General features: G+C 42.3%; 1 protein-coding gene across 1 annotated transcript; it reads right to left on the reverse strand.

The window, feature by feature from the left end:
- Positions 1-1,273: 1,273 nt before the first annotated feature.
- LOC115772677 (serine/threonine-protein kinase pim-2-like) lies at positions 1,274-23,740 on the reverse strand. The gene is made up of 9 exons (XM_030719066.1): positions 23,668-23,740; positions 11,877-11,918; positions 3,122-3,532; positions 2,627-2,721; positions 2,493-2,540; positions 2,166-2,387; positions 1,880-2,057; positions 1,609-1,782; positions 1,274-1,486 (listed from the first exon to the last, which is right to left on the reverse strand). The coding sequence occupies exons 1-9, from the start codon at positions 23,738-23,740 to the stop codon at positions 1,347-1,349; spliced, it is 1,383 nt and encodes a 460-aa protein (XP_030574926.1). The 3' UTR covers positions 1,274-1,346.
- Positions 23,741-26,370: the final 2,630 nt, after the last annotated feature.

Raw genomic sequence — 26,370 nt, forward strand, 5'->3', positions numbered from 1 at the left:
AAAAACTGGTACATAGTTTGAAGTCTGCACTTTCGATTCATGGCAGCAGCGTCCCGATGCTACGTCATCTAAAATCGGCGATGTCATTTTGACGCGCCAGCGCGTCCGTGCACTCCGGAGGGTTAAGCCAGTCTTTGCCGGGTCATCGAGTCAAAGTTGTGAAAACTACATTTTCTCATGACGAGGCGCAAAATGACTCCGCGCATGCGCACAGCAGATCGGACAGTGGAACCGCTCGTCTATCAACGTCAGCTCAGGTCCTGCTGAGCTGCCAATATTTCTATACAGATCTTATAGTTAAACGAACTTAAAACAAAAAGTCTGCATCAATGGAAAAGTCAAAATATATTGAAGGGGTGATGAAAAATTTACTACCAAGTCAAATTCTGTTTACTACCTTTTACTAGCCTTAATTTGACCTCATTTAATTTACTACCTTTTACTACCCCGCGGAAACCCTGCTGAAATACTCAGACCTGCCACACTCAGAGTCCCAATGAGCTACAGATCCACTGTAGTTAACATGCATTAGGACGTTAAATCCAGGATTGTCAAATATCACTTGCTGAGTAATGCTTACCTTTGAGATGAATCTCTCCAGTCACCATCTACATAGCTGCAAGTAACTGGTGACTGTTGAGGTCTCAATTTAAGTGACATTATGTTGAGCATTTCTACCCCTGTCTTGCCAACACATGTTACCGTTACACCAAAGTCCAACCTCACTGTGGCCTGTGGTCATTCTGTGCTGAAAGTCATTCATTCATTTACATTTGTGCTGTTTTAAATAAAAGCTGTCAAGGCCACTGACTCTAACAGGTGGAAACAATTTGACAAATCAACAATTACAACAACAAACTACATAACAAAACAAAACTCATATCAAGAGAGTTGGAGTTGATTTGTTTTTAATTTTTATTTTTTTATAGTTCAAATTTGGGCACAGTTATGTAATATTTGGCCCAGGTTAATAATAAAAAAAGAAGAATAACACTACTAATAAGAAGAAGAAGAACAAAACCAATTATAACAATATTAATAAGAATAACAAAAGAAGACGAATGAAAATAACAAATTGTTTTTCTTATTAGTAGCAACTACTGCTACTAATAAGAAAAACAACAATATTAATAAGAATAACAAGAAACCCCCTATGAGCAAGCACTTGGCGACAGTGGGAAGGAAAAACTCCCTTTTAAACAGGAAGAAACCTCCAGCAGAACCAGGCTCAGGGAGGGGCAGTCATCTGCTGCGACTGATAACTATCAAGTAATTAATTAAACCAAAGTAAATTAACAAAATCCAAATAAGGAAGAAAGAAAGAGAGAGAGAGAGAGAGAGAAAGATTACAGGCCAGGCATATCACCAGGTGTTTCAGGTGTGACTACAGTGTGATTCTGCAGCCAGGGGTGCTGCTGAAGCTGCTCTAAGGTGGCCCGCTCTTGTGGGTCTGCAGTTAAGCAGAGCCTCAGAAAATTCCAGCAGTCTGATTGGAGAGAGGACAGAAAACAAAGCAAAGATCAGTCAACTGCAGAAATCTTTTGGAACTTCTAAGCAAAATGTTTATAGTGTCAGGACCAAAACACAGTTATTCTACCACTGTCTCACCTTGGGACATTTTAATGTTTAAAGGAAGTTTCCCACGGAGCAACTCTGAGATGGTGAAACATTCCACATCATTCAGCATTTCATAAAGCAGCATGCCCAGCTGCCAGACTGTGATGGAGACAGCCTCATAGCTCCTGCATTTGGAAATCTCTGGAGGGGAACCCACTCTGGTCCCTGCAACGCACAGACAGAAAGGAAGGAACAGGTTCAGACTGAAATCAAAATCATCACTCTGCAGAGCAACGGCTGAATGGAGAGTCAGATGTCATACCACTGAAGCTGCTGTATGGTTCTTCCTGTACCAGGCAGCCACATCCAAAGTCTATGATGCGCACTCGAGGGTTTTTGGAGCCGGTCTCGAGGAGCAGGTTGTCAGCCTTGATGTCACAGTGGAAGACGCCTTTGGTGTGCATCATTAAAGCTGCATCCACCAGCTGCTTCATGATGTTCTGAAACACAAAGAGGACAGTCAGAGAGCTGAAAAAGGGACCGATTCCCGACAGTGTGGCAACTATCAAACAAGCTCCGTGAAGCTTCTCTGGACCGGATTTTAGTACCTTAGCAACATCCTCCTTCAGGTATCCACCATTGTATACCAAATAGTTCAGCAGGTCCACACATGGGACTGGTCTTTCTATGACCAGAAGAACCTCCTGCTCTAGCTCATACCAGTCTAGTATAGAGACAGCTGCACAAGTGCCTACTGATGCTGCTCCAGCTCCCAGTTTCAGCATGAGGAAAGCTTCCAGCGGGATTATGCATGTCCTGCCATTGACGTCCTAAAAAAAGAAACGTGAATGAGTGCATGAGATTTTCTGTCTGTTTCCTCATAAACAGCAAAGGTACAGGAAGGGGAAACATTTGTAAATGTTTGAATCACTCACCACTTCTTGACGCTTCACATCTTCCTTGCGGATGTGTTTGATCGCCACCTACAGATAAGACAGGGGTACTGTGGTTAGTGTGTGGAATGGTGGCAAAGTGCACAAGATATAAGAATATTATGTGTTTTACTCACTGGTAATCTATCCATCTTTCTCCTCCCAGCATAAACTGAACCAAAACCTCCTCGACCAAGCAGGCCACGCTCCACGTACTTCTTCTCAAAGCAAGCTACACAAACACAGATACACGTTTGACTGTTAGAAATGGTTCACATTTAGAAAAAGCACCTGGAAGCTAAACACAGCTCCAAAACACTGTTGGTGAGACCTGTTGTGGAGGAGACCAATGCTGTGCCACAACTCAGAAAATGATTGTTTGACCACTGAAATGTTTGCATATTTGTACTGCTTACTGACCATTTAATCGTAACACTTTGAGCCCTCAAACCGACGGCTGTTTGTATCAAATTACTATGATTACTATTAGTGAAAGAAATTCCGGAAGGGTAAATGTGGCAAGTGTTGATGGGAAAAGGCTTAAAACTTGCAGGCTAATAAAGGATTTGCAAACATGATTAAACACTACAAGCTTAAGCTCACTGTCACTGCCTGTCACACTTTCAGTTTACCTCTGTTGTGTGCGAATTGGAGGAATGCACTCGCTCTTTTTTCTGTGGAGTTTGATGGACCTGGGGAGGGGTCACGGGCACGCTCCCTGTTTGCTGTCTCGGGAGCCTGTGATGCCACCAGCTTCTCGGCATTGTCCTGCTCCTTCAAGTTAGCCCCCCCGATGGCTTCATCGCAGTTTGTGCAGCTGGGTCCACACTTCTGCTTTTTTCCAAGTGGCTCTCGTTCGGTGCTGGCCTTCCTTTTGACACCCTTTGCTGGAACAGCCTCGAATGCCAACTGAGCGGCTCCACTGGCACACCTCTGCCTTTTTCTGGGAGACTCGGATGTTGTGTCGGCCTTCCTCTTCTTTGCAGATCCGCTGCAATTTTGTCCCAAGCTCTCGTTGAGTTGGGTGGTGGTGCCACAGCTCTCTACAAATGAGATAAACCCAGTTATTATCAAGATTCCTTACTTCTATCATCAAACTATGCCCAAAAAGTCTGGGTGATGTTCAGTGTCAGTTTTAATGTTCAGCATTTTAAAAATCTAAAATAAATCAATCAATACAAAACTAAATGACAGCTACAGTTTGCAGAAAGAATGCAGTTTAGTTTCAGGCCTGTGACAGGACACAACCACCTGTCTGCAGTCACACATTTTATTTACACCTTCAGCACTGGTGGATATTTCTACTTTCTCCACCTTCTACTACACCATCACATGAAGCATTTAGCATTGTAGAAGCTACTTTAAGAAGAAGTAACCTCAACAGAGACACTAAGGTGCTGCTTGGATGTAATTGTAAAATAAAATTTGTATGTTTTTTGTTGAATAAAATAACATTTGTAATATAAAACACCCAGAAGTGCACACAGGTGTTTTCATTGTTTAACCTGAGTTGAAATGTGAACACGGGCTATGTTGTCTTCACTGCAGTGTAAACTGCAGCTATCCAACCAGCTAAACTCTTGCCCGTAGAAATGAAGAGGAGTCGTAGTAAGCTTAATTCTTTTCTCTTTACTGTGGCTCCTTGTATCACTTCACAGACAGAGTGAAAACTGTACCAAACAAACACAGACATAAGTAAATAATCTTACATGCAAATGAATATCCTTACAATATGCATCTTAATACAACCTTGACATGCTTAATCATTAAATTGTACACTTACGACATCGCCTCTTTGACATTTACAAGGTGGATGGCTTGGATGTAAAAAATTGCGGACCGATTCGCCTTTCTCCATGCGGTGACCAAAGACGGAAAACCAAAACAAAGCAAAAAAGGAAGCGGAAACTGACAAACACTCCCCAAAATAAGAGTCCACCCTTCACAATAAAAGCTGACCAACATTATGTCTTAATGACAACACACTCCCCGCCTGGCCTCTGTGAGGTCATTACTTAGCTGAACTATGAACTCATAGTAGCAGCAGTTTTCTGGTTATTAGCATTAGCTAGGAGCAACACAACATCTGAAACTGGTCTAAAGAATATCTTTGAATGACCTTGGACTGTGGTCTTTACTTCCACCTTCCTCACCTTTCCATCATCTCCAGGGAAGGTCCTTGTGATCATAGCCATTTGCCAGCTGTTGCGAGCAGCTTGACTATCTTTGAGAAGAACAATGTCTCCTACTTGTAGGTTTTGGTAGAACTTTGTCCATTTCTTTCGGAGTTGCAAGGTAAACAAGTAATCTCTTCTCCAACGATTCCAGAACTTGTTGGCAAGACTTTGTACTTGTTTCCACTGTTTGATGAGGAGGTCTTTGCCTGTAAAGTCTCCTGGTGGAGGTGGGACTCCTATTTTCTGAGTCAGGAGTATTGAAGGTGATAGAATGAATGGATTCTCTGGATCGGTTGAAACTGGGATTAGTGGCCGTGCATTTATGATCGCAGTCACCTCTGCCATTAGAGTGCACAGAACATCATGGGTTAAGCGAGAGTGCTGTTCTAGAAGCATGGAGTCGAGAATTCTTCGAGCCACACCAATCAGACGTTCCCAAGAACCACCCATGTGAGAAGCATGTGGCGGGTTAAAGACCCACGTACACCCCTGCTGGCTTAGAAATCTTTGCACAGGGGTATCTGATCCATCCTCCCTCATTCCAAGCTCCTTGCAAGCCCCCACGAAGTTTGACCCACAATCAGATCTTAGTTGCCTGGCGGGTCCTCTTATTGCAAAAAATCGCCTTATAGCATTGATACAGCTGGAAGTGTCCATTGAGTCAATAACCTCGATGTGCACGGCTCTGGAGCTCATACAGCAAAACAATATAGCCCACCGCTTGCTCTCAACATGTCCTCCCCTTGTACGTCTGGCAGTGATGGACCAGGGTCCAAAGACGTCCAACCCCACATATGAGAAAGGAGAGCAAGTGGCAAGGCGCTCTGGTGGCAGGTCTGCCATGCGCTGTTCCTGCAGCTTGCCTCTGAGCCTACGGCAGGTTATACACTTGTGTAGGACTGAACTGACAAGCCTCTTCCCTCCCAGGAGCCATAGCCCTGCTGCTCTGACGGCACCTTCTGTAAAGTGGCGGCCCTGGTGTTTAACCTGAGTGTGATAATGTCTGACGAGCAGCAAGGAAACATGGCTATCTTTCGGGAGAATTATTGGGTTCTTTTCTCCGATGTTCAGGTCAGCATTTCTCAGTCTACCTCTGAGACAGATAAGGTTGTTCTTCAAGATTGGGCTAAGGTGACCAAGGCTGCTGTTTCGAGGGACCGGCTTGTTTGTCTCCAAAGCCTCCAACTCTTTTGCAAACGCACCCCTCTGAACAGCTCCAATGATAACTTCTTTTGCTCGTGACAGTCCATCTGGCGTGTGCCACAGATGGCATTTATGCCATCCTTTACAGTTGTCCATGCTGTCAGAAGACTTGTAGGACCTTGCAATGTGAATTAGGAGGGCTACTGCACGGACAAGACTACTGAACTTTGAGAACCTCTTAAACCGTTCCGTGCCGAGGCTTCTCCCATGTAGCTGTGTGGCGTAAGTCCTCACTTGTGGACGGATTTCAACGTCGAGTTCTGGTTCGACCAAGTCAAATGACTGCGCCGGTTTGGGATCACTGGTAAGTTTGAGCAGAAAGTCAGGTCCAGTGAACCATGTTGTCTGCATCAAGCGTGAAGCAGGAACCGACCTAGATGCATGGTCCGCAGGATTGTCTTTCGTAGGCACGTAGTGCCACTGTTCCGGTCTTGTGCTCTGGCGAATACGCTGAACTCTATTGTGTACATAGACATAAAAGCGTTTGGATTCATTGTATATATAGCCAAGGACCACTTTGCTGTCAGTGTAGAACTTGGTGGAATCCAGCCTCAAGTCCAACTCATCGTGGATTAGCTCTGCCATTTCCACGGCCAAGACTGCTGCGCATAGCTCCAGTCTTGGAATGGTCGGTTCAGACTGAGGTGCAAGTTTCGATTTGCCCATGATGAAACCAATGTGAACTCGACCGTCTTCTTGTACAACCTTCAAGTATGCCACAGCACCAATGGCCTTAGTGGAGGCATCGGAGAACATGCAGAGCTCTGTATGAAATGCTTTGGCCAGAGAAGCTGCTGTATACGCTCTTGGTATATGAAGGTGTCTTAAATCCTGGAGCGAGTCCCGCCAGTCTTGCCATTTGCTTAGTTTATCTCTAGGTAGTGGTGTGTCCCAATCAGATAGTTCTGCTGTGAGTTCTCTGAGGAGAGCTCTTCCCTGGATTGTTACAGGGGCCAGAAACCCCAAGGGGTCAAAAACACTGTTCACTGTAGATAGGACCCCCCGGCGGGTAAAAGGTTTGGTCTCAATGGACACGTAGAAGGTGAACTTGTCTCTCGTTATTTCCCACAGCAGGCCCAGGCTTCGTTGGGCTGGCACGGCTTCTCCACTGAGATCTATGTCTTCGACATCTACTGCACAGTCCTCAGGTGGAAAAGCTTCCAAGACCACTTGACTGTTCGAAACAAACTTGTGAAGCCGGAGATTTGACTCAGCAAGTGCAGCTTGCGTTCTGCGGAGCAAGTCAATAGCTTCAACCTCAGTTGGTACAGAGCAAAGGCCATCGTCCACATAGAAGTGGCGCTCCACAAAGTGTACTGTGTCAGCTCCGTGTTCTTGTGCACCCTCCCTGATAGCTCTTCTAAGCCCATAGATAGCTACAGCCGGGGATGGGCTGTTTCCAAAAACATGGACGTTCATCCTGTAGTCTATGACTTCTTTTGTCACATCATTGTCCTTGTACCACAAGAATCTCAGGTAATTCCTGTGCTCTTCTTGGACCAAGAAACAATGAAACATTTGCTGGATATCAGCTAGGACCGCAACCTTTTCCTTCCTGAACCTCATCAAGACTCCAAGGAGTGAGTTATTCAGGTCGGGGCCCGTGAGAAGCACATGATTGAGAGAAATGCCGGAATGCTGGGCACTCGAGTCAAACACCACCCTAATCTGGCCTGGTTTTTGGGGGTGGAACACGCCAAATGTCGGCAAATACCAACATTCCTCCCCTTGGCTCAATGGTGGTGCTACTTCGGCATGGTCATTCTCAAATATTTTTCCCATAAAAGCCACATACTGCTTTTGCATTTCTGGCTTCCTAGTCAAGTTTCTTTGGAGTGATGCAAACCGTTTCATCGCTTGTTCTCGGTTGTTGGGCAAGCGAGGTCTTGGCTTTCTAAATGGGAGAGGGGCTACCCAACTATTTGAATCATTTCTATAGACTTTCTTGTCCATCAGCTTCAAGAAGATTTCGTCTTCAATTGAAGATGCCCTCTTGTTATCATGTTCAGTGTGGTTGAATACAGTCTTTCCCAATATCATCTCTGGTGCTTTATGTATCAGCTCTTTAATCTGCAAAAAATTTGTGCAGGGTTGGAAGATTGATGGTCGGCCATTATCGAGCACAGTTGTTTTGAAAGCATTGACAGTAGGCTTGTGCACATTCCCCAAGCAGACTTCCCCAACTATCACCCAACCTAAATCTAGGCGCTGGGCAAAAGGGGCGTGGTGAGGGCCATTAACTTGTTCTCGTACCTTGTGCACTCTAATTATATCTCTGCCAAGTAACAGGAGGATCTCTGCAGTAGGGTCAACCTCTGGGATGTGCTCTGCCACTCTGGCCAAATGTGGGTGGTGGAGAGCTACATTTGGTGTTGGAATTTCTGATCGATTATCGAGTATGTCATCGCACTCAATAAGCGGTGGGAGCGGGATTGTGACCTTACCATTGAGTGACTCAATCACAAAGCCTTCAGCCCTGCAACCAGATGTTTCAATTGTGCCAGAACATGTTCTCAGGTAGTAAGAACAAGGCTTACTTTTGACATTGAACAGCTTGAAAAAACTAGATCTTGCCAGCGACCTATTACTTTGTTCATCCAGGATGACATAAGCGTTGATAGCTTTGTCTCGTTGATCCTTGGGATATACCTTTGCAAGACAAATCTTTGAACACGAGCGGTTGATTTGTCCTGCACCACACACTTCAGTGCAGCTGGAGTCGACAATGGTTTTCGCACTGTCGATTCTTTCTCCCTCCCCGCCATCATGTGGTGGAGTTGAGGGAACCTTGACTTGGTGTGCAGGGCCTGGATGCATCGCAGAATCATGATTGATGCTATCACATTCCATGCATTTGACTACAGTTAGGCAGTCCTTGGCCACGTGAGTGGCTGAGCTGCAACATTTGAAGCAGATTCCTCTTTCCTTAAGAAAGATCTTCCTATCCTCCAAATTCTTAGCTCTGAAGACTCTGCACCGCTTGAGTGGGTGCGGCTTGCCATGTATTGGGCAGTTCTTGTTTGGGTCGCTGGTATTTTTCACATGACCACTTGCGTTTGAAGCTGTTGACACAACATCTGTCTTGTGAACCATAATGGGATTTCTTGTACTTTTGAAGGAGGGTTTCTCAGGCTTTACAGGTGAGTTGGTAGCACTCAATAGAGAAAAGCTGGGATCATTCCTCTTACGTGCCTCGTAACACACAAATCTAGCAAAAAATTCAAATGGTGGAAATAGTCCATGGTTTTCGTCCTTAAACCTAGAACCATCAGAAATCCATTTTTCTTGGAGCCCGTAAGGCAGCTTTGCTACTATGGGTTCAATACCGCGTGCAGTGTCCAGATAGGTCAAAGCTGGGAGGTAGCCATCCTCCCTGGCACATTGTAGCTCTATTAGCAAATCTGCTAATTCCCGTAGCCTTGTGTGCTCTTTTGCAGAAACCTTTGGGAAATTGTCATGTCGGTTAAAAAGGGACTTTTCAATCACTTCAGGTGCTGCGTAATACTCTTGCAGCCTTTCCCATGCCTTCCTGAGGGCTGTGGTTGGATTCGTAATGTGTGCTGACCTTAATCGTTTCACATGTTCACCCGACTCTCTACCGAGCCATCTAGTCATGAGGTCCAGTTCCTCAGTAGGTGTGAGGCCTAGCCCTAGGGTGGCATTGTTATACAATGATTTCCAAGCACGAAAGTTTTCCGGCTTATCGTCAAATTGGTATAAACAGGAACTCAGCAAGTCACGCCGAGCTAAGTACCGTGCTAGATGTTCTGTTGCAGGAGCATCATGTTTAGCTGTCTGTGAAAACCGTAGCTGGGAAGGCTGATCGTACTCATTAAATTTATTGTGACAAGGTCTTGAATTTCCCCATTGGTCACATTCTCCGTATGGAGTCTCAGCTTCCACCTTCGCTTCTGGTGACGCATACCCATCACCATAGCCTACTTTGGCTAATGCAGGGTGGCTAAGGTCGGACGCACTTGGGAGGACAGGGGCCTGAAATGCTAACGGGCTAGTATGGGTGGCCGCTTGAACTAGGGGTTGTGCAGAAGTTTGGGATTGGACGTAGTCGCTTGTTCGCTGCATTATATCTTCCTCTGACGGCCCCACCTCATCCACTAAAATATACTTTTCCTTCACATCAGCTGCTTCCCACACAGCTGCTTCGGCTTCAGCAGCTGCTGCCTCTTTCCGCATAGCGAGAGTTTCTAACTCAGCATCCATTTTTGCCTTTTCCAGCTTTGCTTCAGCTTCCTTAGCAGCTCTCTCTATTTTAGCTTTAGCTTCCTCGTCTGCAAATGCAAGGCGCGCTTTTGCTGCCTCTGCCTTAGCGCGTGCTTGTGTTAGCAAGCTAGCTGATGATGCAGACGACCGTGAACTTTTCCTGCTCACGACGGAACTCTTATCACTATGTTTTGAATCCATTTCACCACAAAGTACAATGCCAACCTTCAGTGTCTTTTCACTGTGTTGTCTTCACTGCAGTGTAAACTGCAGCTATCCAACCAGCTAAACTCTTGCCCGTAGAAATGAAGAGGAGTCGTAGTAAGCTTAATTCTTTTCTCTTTACTGTGGCTCCTTGTATCACTTCACAGACAGAGTGAAAACTGTACCAAACAAACACAGACATAAGTAAATAATCTTACATGCAAATGAATATCCTTACAATATGCATCTTAATACAACCTTGACATGCTTAATCATTAAATTGTACACTTACGACATCGCCTCTTTGACATTTACAAGGTGGATGGCTTGGATGTAAAAAATTGCGGACCGATTCGCCTTTCTCCATGCGGTGACCAAAGACGGAAAACCAAAACAAAGCAAAAAAGGAAGCGGAAACTGACAAACACTCCCCAAAATAAGAGTCCACCCTTCACAATAAAAGCTGACCAACATTATGTCTTAATGACAACACACGGGCCCTGGTAAGGACACTTTAAACAGGTGACTGACTCTGACAGCCGAGCTGTGAAGTCACAGCACCATCATACTGCAAATACAGTCCATCTGATAAAGTGACGCAAGTCTGTCAGTGAGTCCTAAAATTGTATTTCATTAAAACGTGAAGAATCTTGCCTTGAAAATACATTCGATCTGTTTCCAGTAAGTGTATCTTAAGACAAAAAAGAGGAATGCAGCTTACGGCACTAAAACCAGGGGAAATGAACCTAACTGTAGAAAATACTTCAAATCATTGGCAGATTTAAGTTGTGTTTTTAAAATGACCAGTATCTAGATATAAGGCTCCATATGAACCTTTATGCACTGCATGAAAAGCAGCAGCTGACATACCTGAGTTTCGCTCAGAGGCCGCAGGATGAAGGACGTTTATCGTCTTATTAAACATGGTTTTTGTAAATTTATAATTTTGTCCAAAAAAACACTGCAAATATTCAGATGTTGAATTCAGATGTTGAATTCAGCTGTTGTAACGCTGCAGAGTGAGTATACAAATGAAATGTTCGGTAAGTGCTGCGTGTTCACTTTGATGCCCAAGATTCCATTTCAGATCTTTATGACATCATTCTCTGAGTTAAAAAAAAACAAAAACAGGTTGAACGTTTCAAAATAAGAGCCCAATAATTACAATAATTACAAAATAAGAGCCCAATAATTACTTGGTGTTGGCTCTCACTGCGGTATTAGATTAGATCCAACTCATTGTGCGCACAAGGCACACAACGAAATGATCGTTCCAGATCACTCATCCAAAGACGAGCATCTGCGGTCATGCTGATGCGCTGCTACCGTTAGATAATGTGGTATAAGTGTGTTTACCCTTCCTGTTCCTGTTTCGGAGCACAGTCGTGTTTTGCTGTCTGTTAGCTGTTAAATCTGTATAACTCGATCTATCTGGATAATAACATATTTTGGTGTAATTTTCACCTACTTTATCTAGAGCACACTCTTTGCTGAATCACCTGTATTCACATTATTCACTTTATTTGTTTTTAGAAATTCGCTAGCTTAGCGCAGCTAGTAGCTTAGCTCTTAGCCGACTCACTACCAGCATGGCTTCTTCTCCTGTCTCTGCTGCACTTTCCTCCTCTGGGTGTCACATGTTTAGTTACTCCTCGGCCTCCTTTAGCAGTAACGGTACTTGTAATAAATGTTTGTAGCTCTGGAGGCCAGGCTTTCTGAACTGGAGACTCGGCTCCGCACACTGGAAAATCCTACATCTAGCCAGGCCCCTGTAGCGGGTGCGGACCATGGTAGCTTAGCCGCCGTTAGCCCCCCCCCAGCAGATCCCGAGCAGCAGGGAAAACAGGCCAGCTGGGTGACGGTGAGGAGGAAGCGTAGTCCTAAGCAGAAGCCCCGGGTACACCACCAACCTGTTCACGTCTCTAACCGTTTTTCTCCACTCGGCGACACACCCGCCGAGGAACAAACTGGTTATTGGCGACTTTGTTTTGAGAAACGTGAAGCTAGAGACACCGGCGACCATAGTCAAATGTCTTCCAGGGGCCAGAGCAGGCGACATTCATGGAAATTTGAAACTGCTGCCTAAGGCTAATCGTAGATTTGGTAAGATCGTTATTCACGTCGGCAGTAATGACACCCGGTTACGCCAATCGGAGGTCACTAAAATTAATATTGACTCGGTGTGTAACTTTGCAAAAACGATGTCGGACTCTGTAGTTTTCTCTGGGCCCCTCCCCAATCAGACCAGGAGCGACATGTTTAGCCGCATGTTCTCCTTGAATCGCTGGCTGTCTGAGTGGTGTCCAAAAAATGATGTGGGCTTCATAGATAATTGGCAGAGTTTCTGGGGAAAACCTGGTCTTGTTAAGAGAGACGGCATCCATCCCACTTTGGATGGAGCAGCTCTCATTTCTAGAAATCTGGCCAAATTTATTAACCCTAAAACCTGACTACCCAGGGTTGAGACCAGGAAGCAGAGTTGCAGTCTTATACGCCTCTCTGCAGCTTCTCTCCTCCTGCCATCCCCCCCAAACCCCATCCCCATAGAGTCGGTGCCTGCTCCCAGACCACCAAACACCAAAGCTAAAATCAGCAAAAAGCTATTTAAGCATAAAAATTCAAAAACAATAAATAATACAGCTTCATCAACTGCACCAAAAAAATAAAACAATTAAATGTGGATTATTAAACATTAGGTCTCTCTCTTCCAAGTCCCTATTAGTAAATTACTTAATAATTGATCAACGTATTGATTGATTCTGCCTTACAGAAACCTGGTTACAGCAGGATGAATATGTTAGTTTAAATGTGCTTTGTGTTCTATCATTTGTATGCATTTAATTTTATTAGTGCATCTAATTTTATTAGATGCACAGATTCATTCTAGGTTCAGCAACCGAGACGAGAGAATCCCCCGCCTGCCCCTTTCCTTCTGTTACAACCTTTCTGTCAGACCATGGCAGAACGCTACATGCACCACACAGCAGGCAGAGGGCGCCCATTACCCCACAAGTGGAGTATTGCGGTAGGCGATCGCAAAAGGGGGTAATGCCGCCCTAGATGAGAAGCCCACCTGGGCGGCTTCCCATGTGGCCCATATCAGGAACCGCCACTGCCTGTGTTCCAATAGCTAACCACAGATTTGCATTACCATATCATCCAACATTTCAATCTGCTGACAGTGTTTCATTGTTTCTAAAAAGTAAATAAATTGAAAATGGGACCCAGTTCACTCTGACACTGTTACTCAGTTGGCTTCCTCTATCCTGAGGTTACAGCGCTGCTGGTTTGCTGTGTGCCTCATGTCAACAAATCCTATCCAAAGATCCATTGAACAACAACGGGGCTCACTGACAATGTGTGGAAGCATAGGCGATATCAGTTAATACATTGCTGCTTGTGGCATTTTCATGTTATCTATTATCAATGCAAAAAATATAGAAATTCCCCAGCCTCACACTTCACCTGTATGATAACCATCAGCTGAATTAACACAGATAAAAATGGTACATACACAATTAACACTTTCTATTCACTCTTAAAACTGATCTGAGGAAGCATTTCTCAACATCTGTCATTTATGTCCCAGTTTCAAAAGAAAACATTAACATTTTATTCTTCTTAATTTAAGAATTCAAAATTAGATAGCAATCTTATGGGACCTGACCATAGCCAGTGATATTCTGCAATGAACATATTTTGTGTTGTTCATTTCCTGCCCTAGTGTCATGTTCATGTGTCCAAGTGTTTGGTTACTTCCTGTTTTAGTTTGGTATGTTTTGGTCCTTGTGCTTTGGGTTTGGTTTTGCTTCTTGTGGTTCCCTCCCAGCTGTTTCCCATTTCCCGTTACCTGCTGTGTACATATTGTCTGTGTTTTCACTTTGTTCTTGTCGTGACGTTGTCATAGTGTTGCCCCCGCTGTGTGTTTTCCCTCTGTGGTTAAGTTTTACTACTGGCCTGCCCAGTTCTGTTCTCTGTATTTTCCAGCAATAAAAGCTGAGATCCTGTGTTTAGGTCTGTCTCCAGTGTCTGCATCTTGGGGTCCTCACCTGCCACATAAAGCGTTACATGACAGACAAACAAACACAAAAAAAAATCTGTCAGCAAAATATTTATTATGCTAAAGATGTTTTTAAGATAAAAAAATGAGCTGACATACAGTTGTGGTCAGACATGCAGATAACATGGGCATGAACGCCATGGTAATTTGGGGCTTTTAATAATTTGACATGTTCTTTTTCCAGGGTGGAATGATTGTACAGCGTACATTTTTAATGACTTTGAAAAACAAGAGCTGGGTCCACAAGTTTGAATTTACTTTAGCCGTTCTCTAATCCACACAGGGTCACATGTACACACACATTCATTTAAATCTTTTCATAAATGGCACTGAAGGTTCTACAGTGTCTTTTAACTTGACAAAGCCAAGACATATTAACTTCTCCTTAGTGATCATGATTGACTGTAACTGATAGTTTGGCACTCGTTGGATTGACCGATACTCAGAAGAGTGGGAAAGCCCAGTGAGCTCAGTGAATCTAAGGAGGATTGTAGATTTACACAAGCTGAGACGGTCTGTTGGAGTCAGACAGATTTCAGGATCATCAGTTCAAATAGGTGCATGCTCACACCTTCTGTCAACTGGAAACTGCTGGCTAAGAGGGTGCTGACCAAGAAATAAGGCCCCTTGAACTGACAACTTCAAGCGCAACTGAAATTTGCAGCTGACAATATGGACAAGCCGAGAACAGTTTGATGGTCAGACAAGACAAAGATAAAGCTTTTTGAACACAGTACCAAGAGGTATGTTTGGAGGAGTAAGGGTGGCACTTTTAAACCTAAGAACACTGTACCAGCTGTTAGGCACGGTGGTGGTAGTAGCATGCTCTGGGCTGCCAGTGATACTGGTACACTGCACAAAGTGGATGGAATAATGAAGGAGTTGGAAAACATCCTAATACTTTAACTTCACCTCAAATCAGGAGCCTGACAGATGAAACTTGGAGTCCTGCTGTAAAGATGGCTGTTTTAACCAGCTATGGGGACTAACTTGGAGCCAGCCTCAAGTGGCCATTCAGTGCTGGAGGCTGAGTATGTAAAAATGTCACACCATTACTAAAATACTATTTTGGGAACCTTGTGAAAAATGACTTGTTATTGTAGAATATTTCAGCCAGTTGTGTATAAGAATACAGTCTTTCACCTATGTGGGATTTCTTGCTGCAGATGTTAAAAAGCCCTCTGTCATATTTCTCTGTCAGTCTTGTCAGTAAGACTTACGATCTTCTTCCTATTCAGAAATGCAGGAATGTGTAAATTCTTTTGATACCCACTCACGTGGCTCTCGACACAGACTGCACATACACCTGCAAAGTGATGTCTGCAAACTGAAGAGAGAGGTTAGGGAAAGCTCCACAGGAAAAACCCATTACGTACCTGATGTCCAAGATAGTATCTTTTATTTGAACATTTTAGAGAGTCTAGTAATAATTTTTAAAAAAATGAATGCCAGATTTGTTTTTATTAAATACATACACTTACTACTGAATGTCTTGAGTTTGAGGTGTTTAACTGAGGCCATTAACCAGAATGACTTTGAATGATTTAACTAGTTTGAAGTGTCTCTCAAGGGCACTCTGGATAGCATGCCTCCTCTGCAGACTTAACCTGTGATCCTTTCTTTATTACAGGATGACTTTGTGAGAGCTAGGCGACCCTGACACTTTTAACTCCTTGTGCTGTTCACGGTTCACAAGTCCATAGTCCATTAAGTTGTGGGAGGCATGGGCGGCATTACAAACGAAATGGTCTGTGCACACCAAGAGGAGAAGAGGGGAGTGTCTTATTAGAAAAGGGGACTTGATATTATATGCTGTCACTTCTGCGCCTCCAGCTGTACTTTGAGAGTGACAGGAAAAGCCGTCGTCTTCATGGTTCTGCAAGTGGTCCAACTTCATTATATGCAGCAGTGACACATGAGCCACAAAAGGCCAAAAGTCCAAAAAGATGATTTTCCAACAGTGTGACTATGACCAAACGCTGTATCGTTTGGCTGATACTTTCATCCAAAGCTTTTTACGGTCGTCAAACACTGGTGCTAAAAGAAGCCTTAACCCTGGCAGGCCACATTCACTTAAAGGATGTGTGGAGCAATTTATTCAAAGTCTGGCATGCTTTCCTCCTTCAGTTTACATCAGTTGGACAGGTGAGAAGAATGCTTTTCAAACAGAGCAGGTCAGTAACTCTGACAATGTAATACAAACCAGCAGCAGGAGAGAGAGAGAGCCAAAGTGAGCTGTGCTTTAGGTATCAGAGGACACAGGGTGATGTCCTAGAAAGACCAAAATGAACTGAGAGCAGATGCTCAAATTCTTTTTGTATATTGCTTTATGTATTCTTAACCTCTTAAAGTCATCATTTCCAGTAAAATATGTCTTCAGCTTTTTTCCCTTTAAGGAAAAAAAAAAAAAAAGAAGGAAAAAAAGCTTCCCAAAGACTAAAAAATATTTTACCCTGTGTACAACTGGATCTCATATATTCTGTATCTGCTTCTTGTAGCGTTTAAACAAAGCGACAGCATAAAATGCTGACAGTGAGTTAGGCATTCAGACCCAAGAAACTGTGTTTTTATGGCTGCAGCATTAAATCAGGTTGAAATCTGTTAGACACATTGAACATAATTTTATTCACATCCTCCTGGAAGTCGGCCTAGCATATTTGTATCTCTGGAAGTCTGGGGGATATCCACTAGAATTCAAATAAGTCAAGATGATTTTAGTGATATAAACAGAAAAAAAGCAAAAAACAAAACCCCTCACAATCAGGTCCCTTATGGTTAGCTGATGTCAGATATATCTCGTATTTATTTTGGTTCCCCCTTGGAGAGTTGAGGAAAGCTGTTTATTGTGATAAGCTGAGACACATGTCAATCTACAGTAGGCAAATGCAGGTTACATATTGGATCATATTTTTACATTCTTTGCGATCACATTTCCTTAGTTTAACCTGTACATCCCCAGCAGTGCACCTTCATGCAATTTCATTTTGGCTCTAAGTCTGTCCTTACCTTAATGTCACTGACCCAGAAAGCAGCACACCTAATGAAAATGAACACATTTCAATTTTGCCATATGATCTGTGGCAAATTCTAATACACTCTGGCTTCACATGTGCACCTTTTGGACACAATCCTGTATGATTGTAGTCAAAAGTTCATTGTAAAAACAAATAGGTGCGATCAGTGTGGCGACACTGATAACGAGGTTTTGTTCCTCATCTCTGTAATGAATGGAATAATCATCTCAGTGAGGCTGCTGTCGAATAAACGTCAGCACTAAACCATTTCTCTTCCACACTTCTTCTCACCCAATGGGCTCATTAGTGTGCTGCTGAAAGCTGCGCTCCACAGTTACACAACATATTTATTATGTAGTGGGTTTTTTTTTTTGCATTCCTTTTCTTTGCCTTCTTTGTTTGCACAGCAACATCCTGCACATTTCACAGTAGTGCTGTGATCAAAGTCTGCTATGATCTGCTATATTTAATGTGGCTCTCACTCACTCAGGTTCTTTCCTCAGTAAGAAATCTATAGGATAATGACTTATGTAGTGTTTATGTATATTACTTGGATAAGATCCAAAAATTGTTTGCCTGAATTTGTTGACTTGTAGTGCAGTTACAATTCAATCAGGCAGCTTTTTTAGAGTGAACTTTGCTACACTTTGTAGCTAACCAACCCTAGAAAACTGAAACTCCAATACAAATATCTTCACCTTTAGTGTGAAGTTTATGACCTTTAAAAGGTTAGTCACTTTCAGCACATCCGTCCAACATCAGCAGTGTGATGTGAGAACAGAACATCCTCATTACAACTGCTGTCAGCAAGATCTGTGAAGCAGAAAAGATAGCACAGATGCGCGGCTGGCTTTGCTCATATAGACACACTGACAAGTTGGAGGTTGCACATCTGTTTGAAGCATGTAGACTCAGGAAAAGATGAAGAAAATGGCCTCAAGTCCTCATCAATTTCAGACTGCTTTTTTCCCCCTATGCTTAAAGATCATTTTAATTGGATGCTGAAAAGTTTGGGCATCTTCTTCCTCTTCTTGTATTTTAAAATATTATACTGTATTTTGTACATTGAGGCTGTTCCAGGTCAAATTTGACCCAAACTGATTCAAATGGATTTGAAATCAACAAAATCAGGGGAAATTGTGGTTTTAGGGACTCTTGAACCTGTGAAACCGTACATGTCTGTGTGTATTATTTATGGATCAGTGCTGACAAAGTTAAAGTGGGACCTTGACTCTGTCACTGTGTTCCCATCATGTGTGCCCAGGTTCTCCCAGAGACAGGTACCTGCTGGTCTTTGGACGATCACAGGGAATCTGGAAACAGTGAAATAGTAAAACAGCATAGAAGTGATCACATCTGCTACAAAGGTCATACAGGAGTCAGATGACTAACTGACACACACGAGACATGTAATAGGGTAGCACTGTCGCCTCACGGCAAGAAGGTTCTTGGTTCAAATCCCGACTGGGGTTTTTCTGTGTGTGCGTTCTTCCTGTGTCTGATTGGGTTTTCTCAAGGTGCTCTGGTTTCTCCACCTCATCCTTTTCCTCCTCACCTCAAGCCTCATCTCCTGAACTGAAGTCAGGGCTGTAAACACAAAAAATCCTGCATTCCAGATATTGTTGTAATTACTTATTGTCAGCAGATTAGACAGCTGAGATGGCTAAACAACAACAGCTTGTTATAAGATAACATTATGCCAGCTAATGTTAGACCCAAATGTCCAAAAAAATCACAGCTTCTCTCTGATAAACAGATGAGAGTTTATTCAAGATGCGTCTGAGTCCAACAATGTTCACGCCATTTCAAAGAAAGTTTCACTAACGCTGGCTAATAGCAGCTAATAATGGCAAAAACAGCACAATATCATCAACAACCCACCTCAGTGTCTCTGTCATTGGATGTCACTGACTCATCGACTCGTATCGGACTTCTGATAGGATCGTTTTTAAAGGTTTTACTTAGTTACGTAATAAATCCGAGCAGTTCCAGAATGTTTTTGCCATTTTCACTTTCAATAAAATACATTGAAATCATTTCCATTTCTCAAAATTTCTCCCCTCTCACTGGTCTCTGAAACATTAATCAATCATCCATTTATTAACGTCAGATTATTTATTTATATATTCTAACTAGAGCTGTAGTTCAGTATTCCTTATGGAAACTTATTATGAGGGAATCCTTAGCCTAGGTCAAAATTGATCCCTTCCATACTGTGAAGGCATGAAATATGAACAGTAAATAAGAGTTAAATTAATTTCACTTTACCATATGTATAAAGTACAGGGCTGAAAGCGAGTCAAACTCAACAACAGAAAGTCTGTAAATCTGACTTCAAGTGCTAAACATAAAGATGCTGCTCATCACACTAGGCTACTATTTTTATTTCAAGCTTAGTCCCTTAGTCACGTGACACTGAGTAACGCTGTGCTTTTCTCTTAAACCTGTAAAGGCTACTTTTTATTCCATCAGGCTTTCATATCTAGGATTTAATAACAGTGTTTATTACTTGAATAAGATATCATGTGACAATCTGAAAATAAACGGTGACCATTGCAGTATCCTAACAAAAACATTGTGACCACAGAGCAGATGTGAGGAAAATGACTAATGATGAGATTCCTTCACACTGCTCAGTGTTCAACTAGTATGACAGGGGGGGGGGGCTTCCTGTGTGTGTGTGTGTGTGTGTGTGTGTGTGTGTCTGGGAGCTGCTGGAACAGAGCATGCATGCTCAATCAAGTTCTTCTAGATAAATAATATGGAAAGAGATTAGTGCCAGCAGAGATTGTATTTGTATTGCATAAATTTAAATTTGTCACCCTCATATTAAGCAGCTGATTTGAAAAAAGAAAAGAAAATGAATTTGGTGAATAAATGAATTCTAAAATTAAATATGAAGTGAAATTAAGGGATTTATGTTGGCTCTGATTACATTTAAATTAATCTGAACAAGTCTACATGATCTCTTCAGTTTCCTTCTTCGCTCTGGCTTTTGTTGAGATTTGGACAGAAGTTAACCAGTCAGTGTATAATTTACAAGAGCAGGACAACATGAAGCAAATTAGTTTAAAGATGTCTAAAAATATTGATCTGACAAGTGGATTTATGATTTAGTTGGAGCTTTTGTTAAACAGGCTTCACCGTGACTACAAGTACATACTAAAACATCGTGTGACAGAAGCACAAACACACCGAGTTTTGCTGCAGAGCAACAGAGGTTACACTAAAGCAGTAAGTAAAAGGTAAAAGCTGACTAATATATATCTACTCATACTTGATTTCACTTATTGCCATGTTAAATGACAACATTAGAGATTAAAAAAATTCACTTTTTTACTCCATACATTTATCTATTAAACATTTTTTTCTTTAAGCTAAGTTTAAGATAAAAAAAAAACACAATAAGTTTATAAGTTTAAAGCATTTTTTACCAACCTTTTGAGTTGGATACAGGAAACGCAGCACCTACTTTTGTGCTCCTCTGTCATGTCTAGTCTAATTTCTTTCAGATTGCTTGAAGTCAAAAACTCTTTGAGCCTAAATATCACTTCCACCGTCACAGTTATGTCCAAAATTTGTTCAATAAAGATACAAATTTTGCAGTGTTACCTCTGCACATCACCACAGTGGATTTTTAATCAAACAATCAAGATGGGACTGAAGTGCAGACTTTCAGCTTTAATTCCAGGGAATAATAAAAGTTTTACATTAAATGTTTAACAATTACTGACATTTTCAGAGGCTCAAAAGTAATTGGACAGTCGACTGGCAAAGCAGTTTTATGGCCAGTGGGGGCTGTTTCTTTGTTATTTCATGACAAATGAAATAGATGTTATATCTAGTTGATTCAAAGCATTGAATTTGCGTTTTATAGCTTTTCACTGCAATTTTAAAGAGATGTCAGTGCAAGTGAGGGAGGCCATGATCAGGCTTAAGAAACAAAATAAAGCTATTAGAGAGACGGCAAAAACTTTAGGAGTGAACAAATCAATGGTCTCTTACACTTTAAAGACTACAGACGACAGTATAATAACAGCGTTATTCTTGTGGTTAAGAAAAACAACCTCACAACTTCTAACTATGTTAAGAGTGCCTTTAAGGAGCTAGACGTATCACTGTCATGGTCTACAGTCCAAGACACCTTCATGAATAGAACTACAGAGGGGTTAGAACAAAGTGTGAAGCGCTGGCTAAATTCAAGAACAAGAAGGTCAGATTAGACTTTGCCAGAAAACATCCTAAACAGCCTGCACAGATCTGAAAAACAGATCTTTGGACAGGTGAAACAAGACTCACCAGAATGATGGGAAGAGAATGCTGTGGAGAACAAGAGCAACCACTCATGATCTGAAGCAAACATTGATTGAGACGATGTTCCAGCCCTGGCGTGTATGGCTGCCAGTGGAACCGGGTCACTTTTGTTTATTGATGACGTGACTGATAGAAGAAGCAGGATGAATTGTGAAGTGTACAGGAGTCTACTCTCTGTTTGACTCAGCCAAATGTTGCAAAACTGATGTGACAGCACTTCACACTGCAAATGGATCATGACCCAAAGTGTACTGCAAAAGCAACCCAAGAGTTTCCCAAGGCAAAAAGTCACCTGATCTCAACCCAGCAGAGCATGCTGAACCAAACTGGATGCAGAGAGACCCACAAACATGCAGCAACCCAACGTGGCTGCAGTGAAGGCTGAGCAGGGAGGAAACACAGCATTGGGTGATGTCTGCGGGTTCTAGATTTCAGGCAGTCACTGACTGCAAAGGATTTTCATCCAAGTATTACAAACAATCTTCATATTTAATATTGTGTTAGTTGGTCCAATTACTTCTGGGAATCTGAAAATGGGGTACTGTGTCTGTGTTAGCCCCACCCTATGGCAGCAAGTGCAGCCCCCCCCCCCCCCCCCCCCCCCCCCCCACACACACACACACACACACACACACACACACACATACACACACATTTTACTCTGAATTGGATAAACAAAAGAAGATGGATGGATGGAGGAGGACTGTGTCTAAAAATGGGCATAATTCCCAAATACTTGATGCAGATTTCTTTTGTTAAACCCGCTGAATTAAAGCTGAAAGTCTGCACTTCAATCACATCTTGATTGTTTGATTTAAAACTCCTGCTGTTGTACAGTACCTTCAGCTTTTCTGTTTTTTTTTTTAAATATATGATTTTTCTCTTTTTTTCAAGAAGAATGATTAAAATGAGCACAGCAATTTGAAATATGTACTTTACTTTAAAGTAGAAGCTTACAGCTCTGCAGACTCGGGTCCTTTCACTGTGCTTCATTTCTTGCTTTTCCAGTGGACAAAATTGAAACTGTCCATAGTCCTCACTGCTCAAAGTCGCCACCAATAACGCTTAGAACCAGATATCAGATTTTGGCTGCAGTGTCTTCTCAGGCACAGTGAGCAAAACACTAAAAGCAATAATTCAATTTTGTCAAAGTCATATTTTTATATTTTGCTACATTTCCCTAGGAATTCAGCACCTTTGGCTGCTCTTTAGCTCAGGCTACTGCAGGAAAAACTCGGGCTTGCGTACAGAAATGAGTTGATGTTTTCCTGCTCCTCCAATCTGAAAGATAATGTTGCCAGTTAGTAATAACTGATATCAAGAACTGGAAGAGAAAGCCCTCTTTCCTGAAATGACATCAGGCCCCCTGGCAACACATTTACAGGTTGACTGCTCCTGAAATGTTTTTGGAGGTACTGATGCTAAAAAGTTTGTTGATTCTGATTGCAGTTTGATGTAGTAACTTTTGTTTTCTTATCTACTTTTAGAGTTTATGTTAAAGGATCATGTATGTGTTTTCAGACTAATAATTCCCATAATCTTCAGTAATGACTTGAACTGACAGTCACATCCAAACAGTAAATCTCTGCCTTTGTGATGGTCAAAGAGACAAATAACAGTGAAGGTAATTCATTTCTTGGAGAAAACAGCTAAAAAATGTGAGCAGAGCATTAAAGGTTATGTTTATTAATTAGTTAAGGACTATGTATTTGTAAGTAAAGTATGTTTCTTTAACTGCATTTGTGATTTCAAAGGTTACCTTGACTCAGGGTAGCACTGTGCATTTGTACATTACATTGTATCATTGTTATTTTGGTGACACTCACAGTTACAGCGATCATCTGTGTTACATGCACAAATCAGTAGGTGTACCTGGTTACAGTGCAGCCAGACAAACTGATGAAGTCCATCAGTGGCTGGTTTTCATGCTGCACATGATGCCCATTGTTTTTCACACGGCAGCGGGATGCAGCAAAGTTGGTTACCTTGTTGAGGAGGTGTGTAGCCTGTCACCTGCAGCTCTTCATCTAACAGCTCACTCTGACGGCTCCTTCTCATGCCTCCCTGCTTCCTTCCTTTTCTCCCTGCGGTATTTAAAACTGAGCCAGTGTTGTCTTGTTTTGTTGGTGCATTTTTGATGGACAGTATGTGCTACCTCAGTGACACATATGTTGCTCTTCATGTGACAGCTTCACAGTGAAGAAAGGAGTCCGGGTTTGTGCGCATCTAGGCAAAAAAATATTCAGGTGCAAGAGGAAAGTGACACATGCCATGAAAAAGGAAAAGGTCTGCACACTGTAGAGCTCCATTTTAATAATTTAAGTCCCTTTTAAATTATTACTTTATTATTAAATTATTATTAAATGCAACAGTTCACATATGTGACGACAGCGTGTCTTTTTTTGTGACATGTTGCTTCACGGTACACATCATCTTGTTTTTTGCATATAATGGGAAGCAGGAGTAGCACTAATACGATGTGCAGAGAGTGAACAATGAGACTGATATTAACGTGATTAAATTTATGCTGAATTACGTGGATGCATCATTTCCTCTAAATTTGGTGCAAAAAGAGAGGTAATCGCATGTAACTGCTAATGAAGAAGAGATGCTAATCATGAAACATGTCAAAACCAAGTCTGAGTCCACGCAAAGGTTTACATTCTCCAGCCTGAGCTATCAGGCGATGCCTCTTCACAAGCTACAGACGTTACAGTGGAAACATTGCTGCCTGTGTCTGTAAAGATAAAAGTCAGTTGAAAGTTAAATGTTACTGCGGCATTTGCACTCCATTTCCTCCGCACTGTAGTTAAATGAGCGCTCATTGAGAAATGATGAATAGCGCAGACATTGGCTATAATATATATGGTAGCAAAGGAGAGCACTAACAGTTTCCTGAGATGTCCAGTTTATGTATTTGATTGTCAGTAACTGACTTGTATTACAGTAAGTTTGAATGCTTACCATTTACGTTTTGTGTTATTCATAACTATAAAGTAACCAGTATATACCCAGTAGACTTGGAGACTATAAATATGCTGTCTCAATCAGCACCATGCAGGCAGATGATGCAGGCACATGGAATTTTATTCCTGATGGCCTTTTCATTAAATGATGCAAACAACTCGAGTTCAAATGGTAAGGGGTTATTTATTCAGTCCTTTTATGGCTATTGTCGACATTAAGCGTTATAGTATGCAGCCTATTAGCTCAAATTTCTTGTCCGCTCATCATAATGAGTCAGATGCTCAGCAATAGCAGTGTTACAGCTGGATGTATAACTTGATTGTTCTCTGTGGTTTGCAATATATGTGTTTACCCAACCTCTGTCATTAAACTGGTGAAACAAAGCATTGCATCCCCTGTGTTTGATCAACAAATCACAGTGACAGTTTCATTTATCAAATGACAGAATCAAGGCTTTTGCATTTTGGCATATAGACGGTGTCACGGTTTAACCAGATTATGGACTTTGAGAACACAGAGTGCTGGTTACATTTTTAAATTACTCTGATGGTTAGATGGCCTGTTGTTGCTGCATAGCTTTCTAATTAAGACTGCAGTGTGAATGTGAGCGACTGTGTGTGTGTGTGTGTGTGTGTGTGTGTGTGCGTGCGTGCGTGCGTGTGTGTGTGTGTGTGTGTGTGTGTGTGTGATGACTACTGACTCAGCTGGAGAGGGCAGACAATGACAATGATGATATTTAGTAATATGCATGGCAACTGGGCCCTTAATTTAGACATCCTGCACTTACAGCAAAGTACAAGGTCATTTTTATTACACGTGTTCCTTTTTGTACCTTTGTCGTTTGTGCCAGATTTAAATTCTTTCCTTATTTTAAACCTTACCCAAGAAAAAAAAAATGCTGACTCACAACCTCTGTTAGTGCAACTGTCAAATAATGAAAGAAATCAGTTGTTTGGTTGTTCAAAAGAATACGACCAACAAATATTGCATGACCTATAACTTCCTTAAAGACTAATTTAAACGGGGGTTTCATTTGTGTCATGAAAATAACAAGACTCTCTTTCTTTTTCTTTCATCTCCGTAATGAATGAAATAATTAGGTCTGTGAGGCTACTGTCGAATGAACGTCAGCATTAAACCATTTCTCATCTTGACTTCCTCTCCCCAGATGGCCTCATTGATTTATCCATTTCCACGCATCCTCGCTGTGCATCTGAAATATGCCCCTGCAAACACATCATGAAAAAAGCCCCGAGTTGCCAAGGGCATATGGGTCTTTTGGTCTCTGCGCCTCACACTTCTTTTCGTGCAAATCCTTCTCATCACCTGCCCACTGAGATGGGCAGATATGATTGCAATTACACCCCAGGCCTGCCTCGAAAAGCCCAAACACACCACAGACTCATTTGGCAGCATTTCCTTCCTGCCAGTTTCTGGTTACAGCAGAAGCTGATGCTGCAGTACACTGGCACCACTGCAGGCGAGGCTTCTCATATTCAGCTTCATCTTCAAAGGGTCTTCGTTGTTGCTGGAAAGGCTGGTGACAGGCTGGCATTTCGATGACATGCCCCATGCTTGAGGGGCAACGTGGAAATATGTTGCCCACCACAAACTCTAATCATTGTTGTAGCCAGCAGCTGGAAGCTTATCTAACCTTAAGGACAGACAGTGTCTCAAATGAGATACACGCTGTGGTGAATACAAAAAATCATCCATCTCAC

Source organism: Archocentrus centrarchus, chromosome 22 (assembly GCF_007364275.1).
Source record: "Archocentrus centrarchus isolate MPI-CPG fArcCen1 chromosome 22, fArcCen1, whole genome shotgun sequence".
NCBI classification, from domain to species: Eukaryota; Metazoa; Chordata; class Actinopteri; order Cichliformes; family Cichlidae; genus Archocentrus; species Archocentrus centrarchus.

What these genes read in the sequence shown, in the direction of transcription:
- LOC115772677 (XM_030719066.1), bottom strand. Translation starts at nt 23,740, where the DNA reads ATGAGAAGGAGCCGTCAGAGTGAGCTGTTAGATGAAGAGCTGCAGGTG. An exon ending in CTACACACCTCCTCAACAAG is followed by an intron (nt 11,919 to 23,667) that starts GTAACCAACTTT and finishes TGACACCCAGAG; the next exon opens with GAGGAAAGTGCAGCAGAGAC. An exon ending in GAAAGATGGATAGATTACCA is followed by an intron (nt 2,541 to 2,626) that starts GTGAGTAAAACA and finishes TCTTATCTGTAG; the next exon opens with GTGGCGATCAAACACATCCG.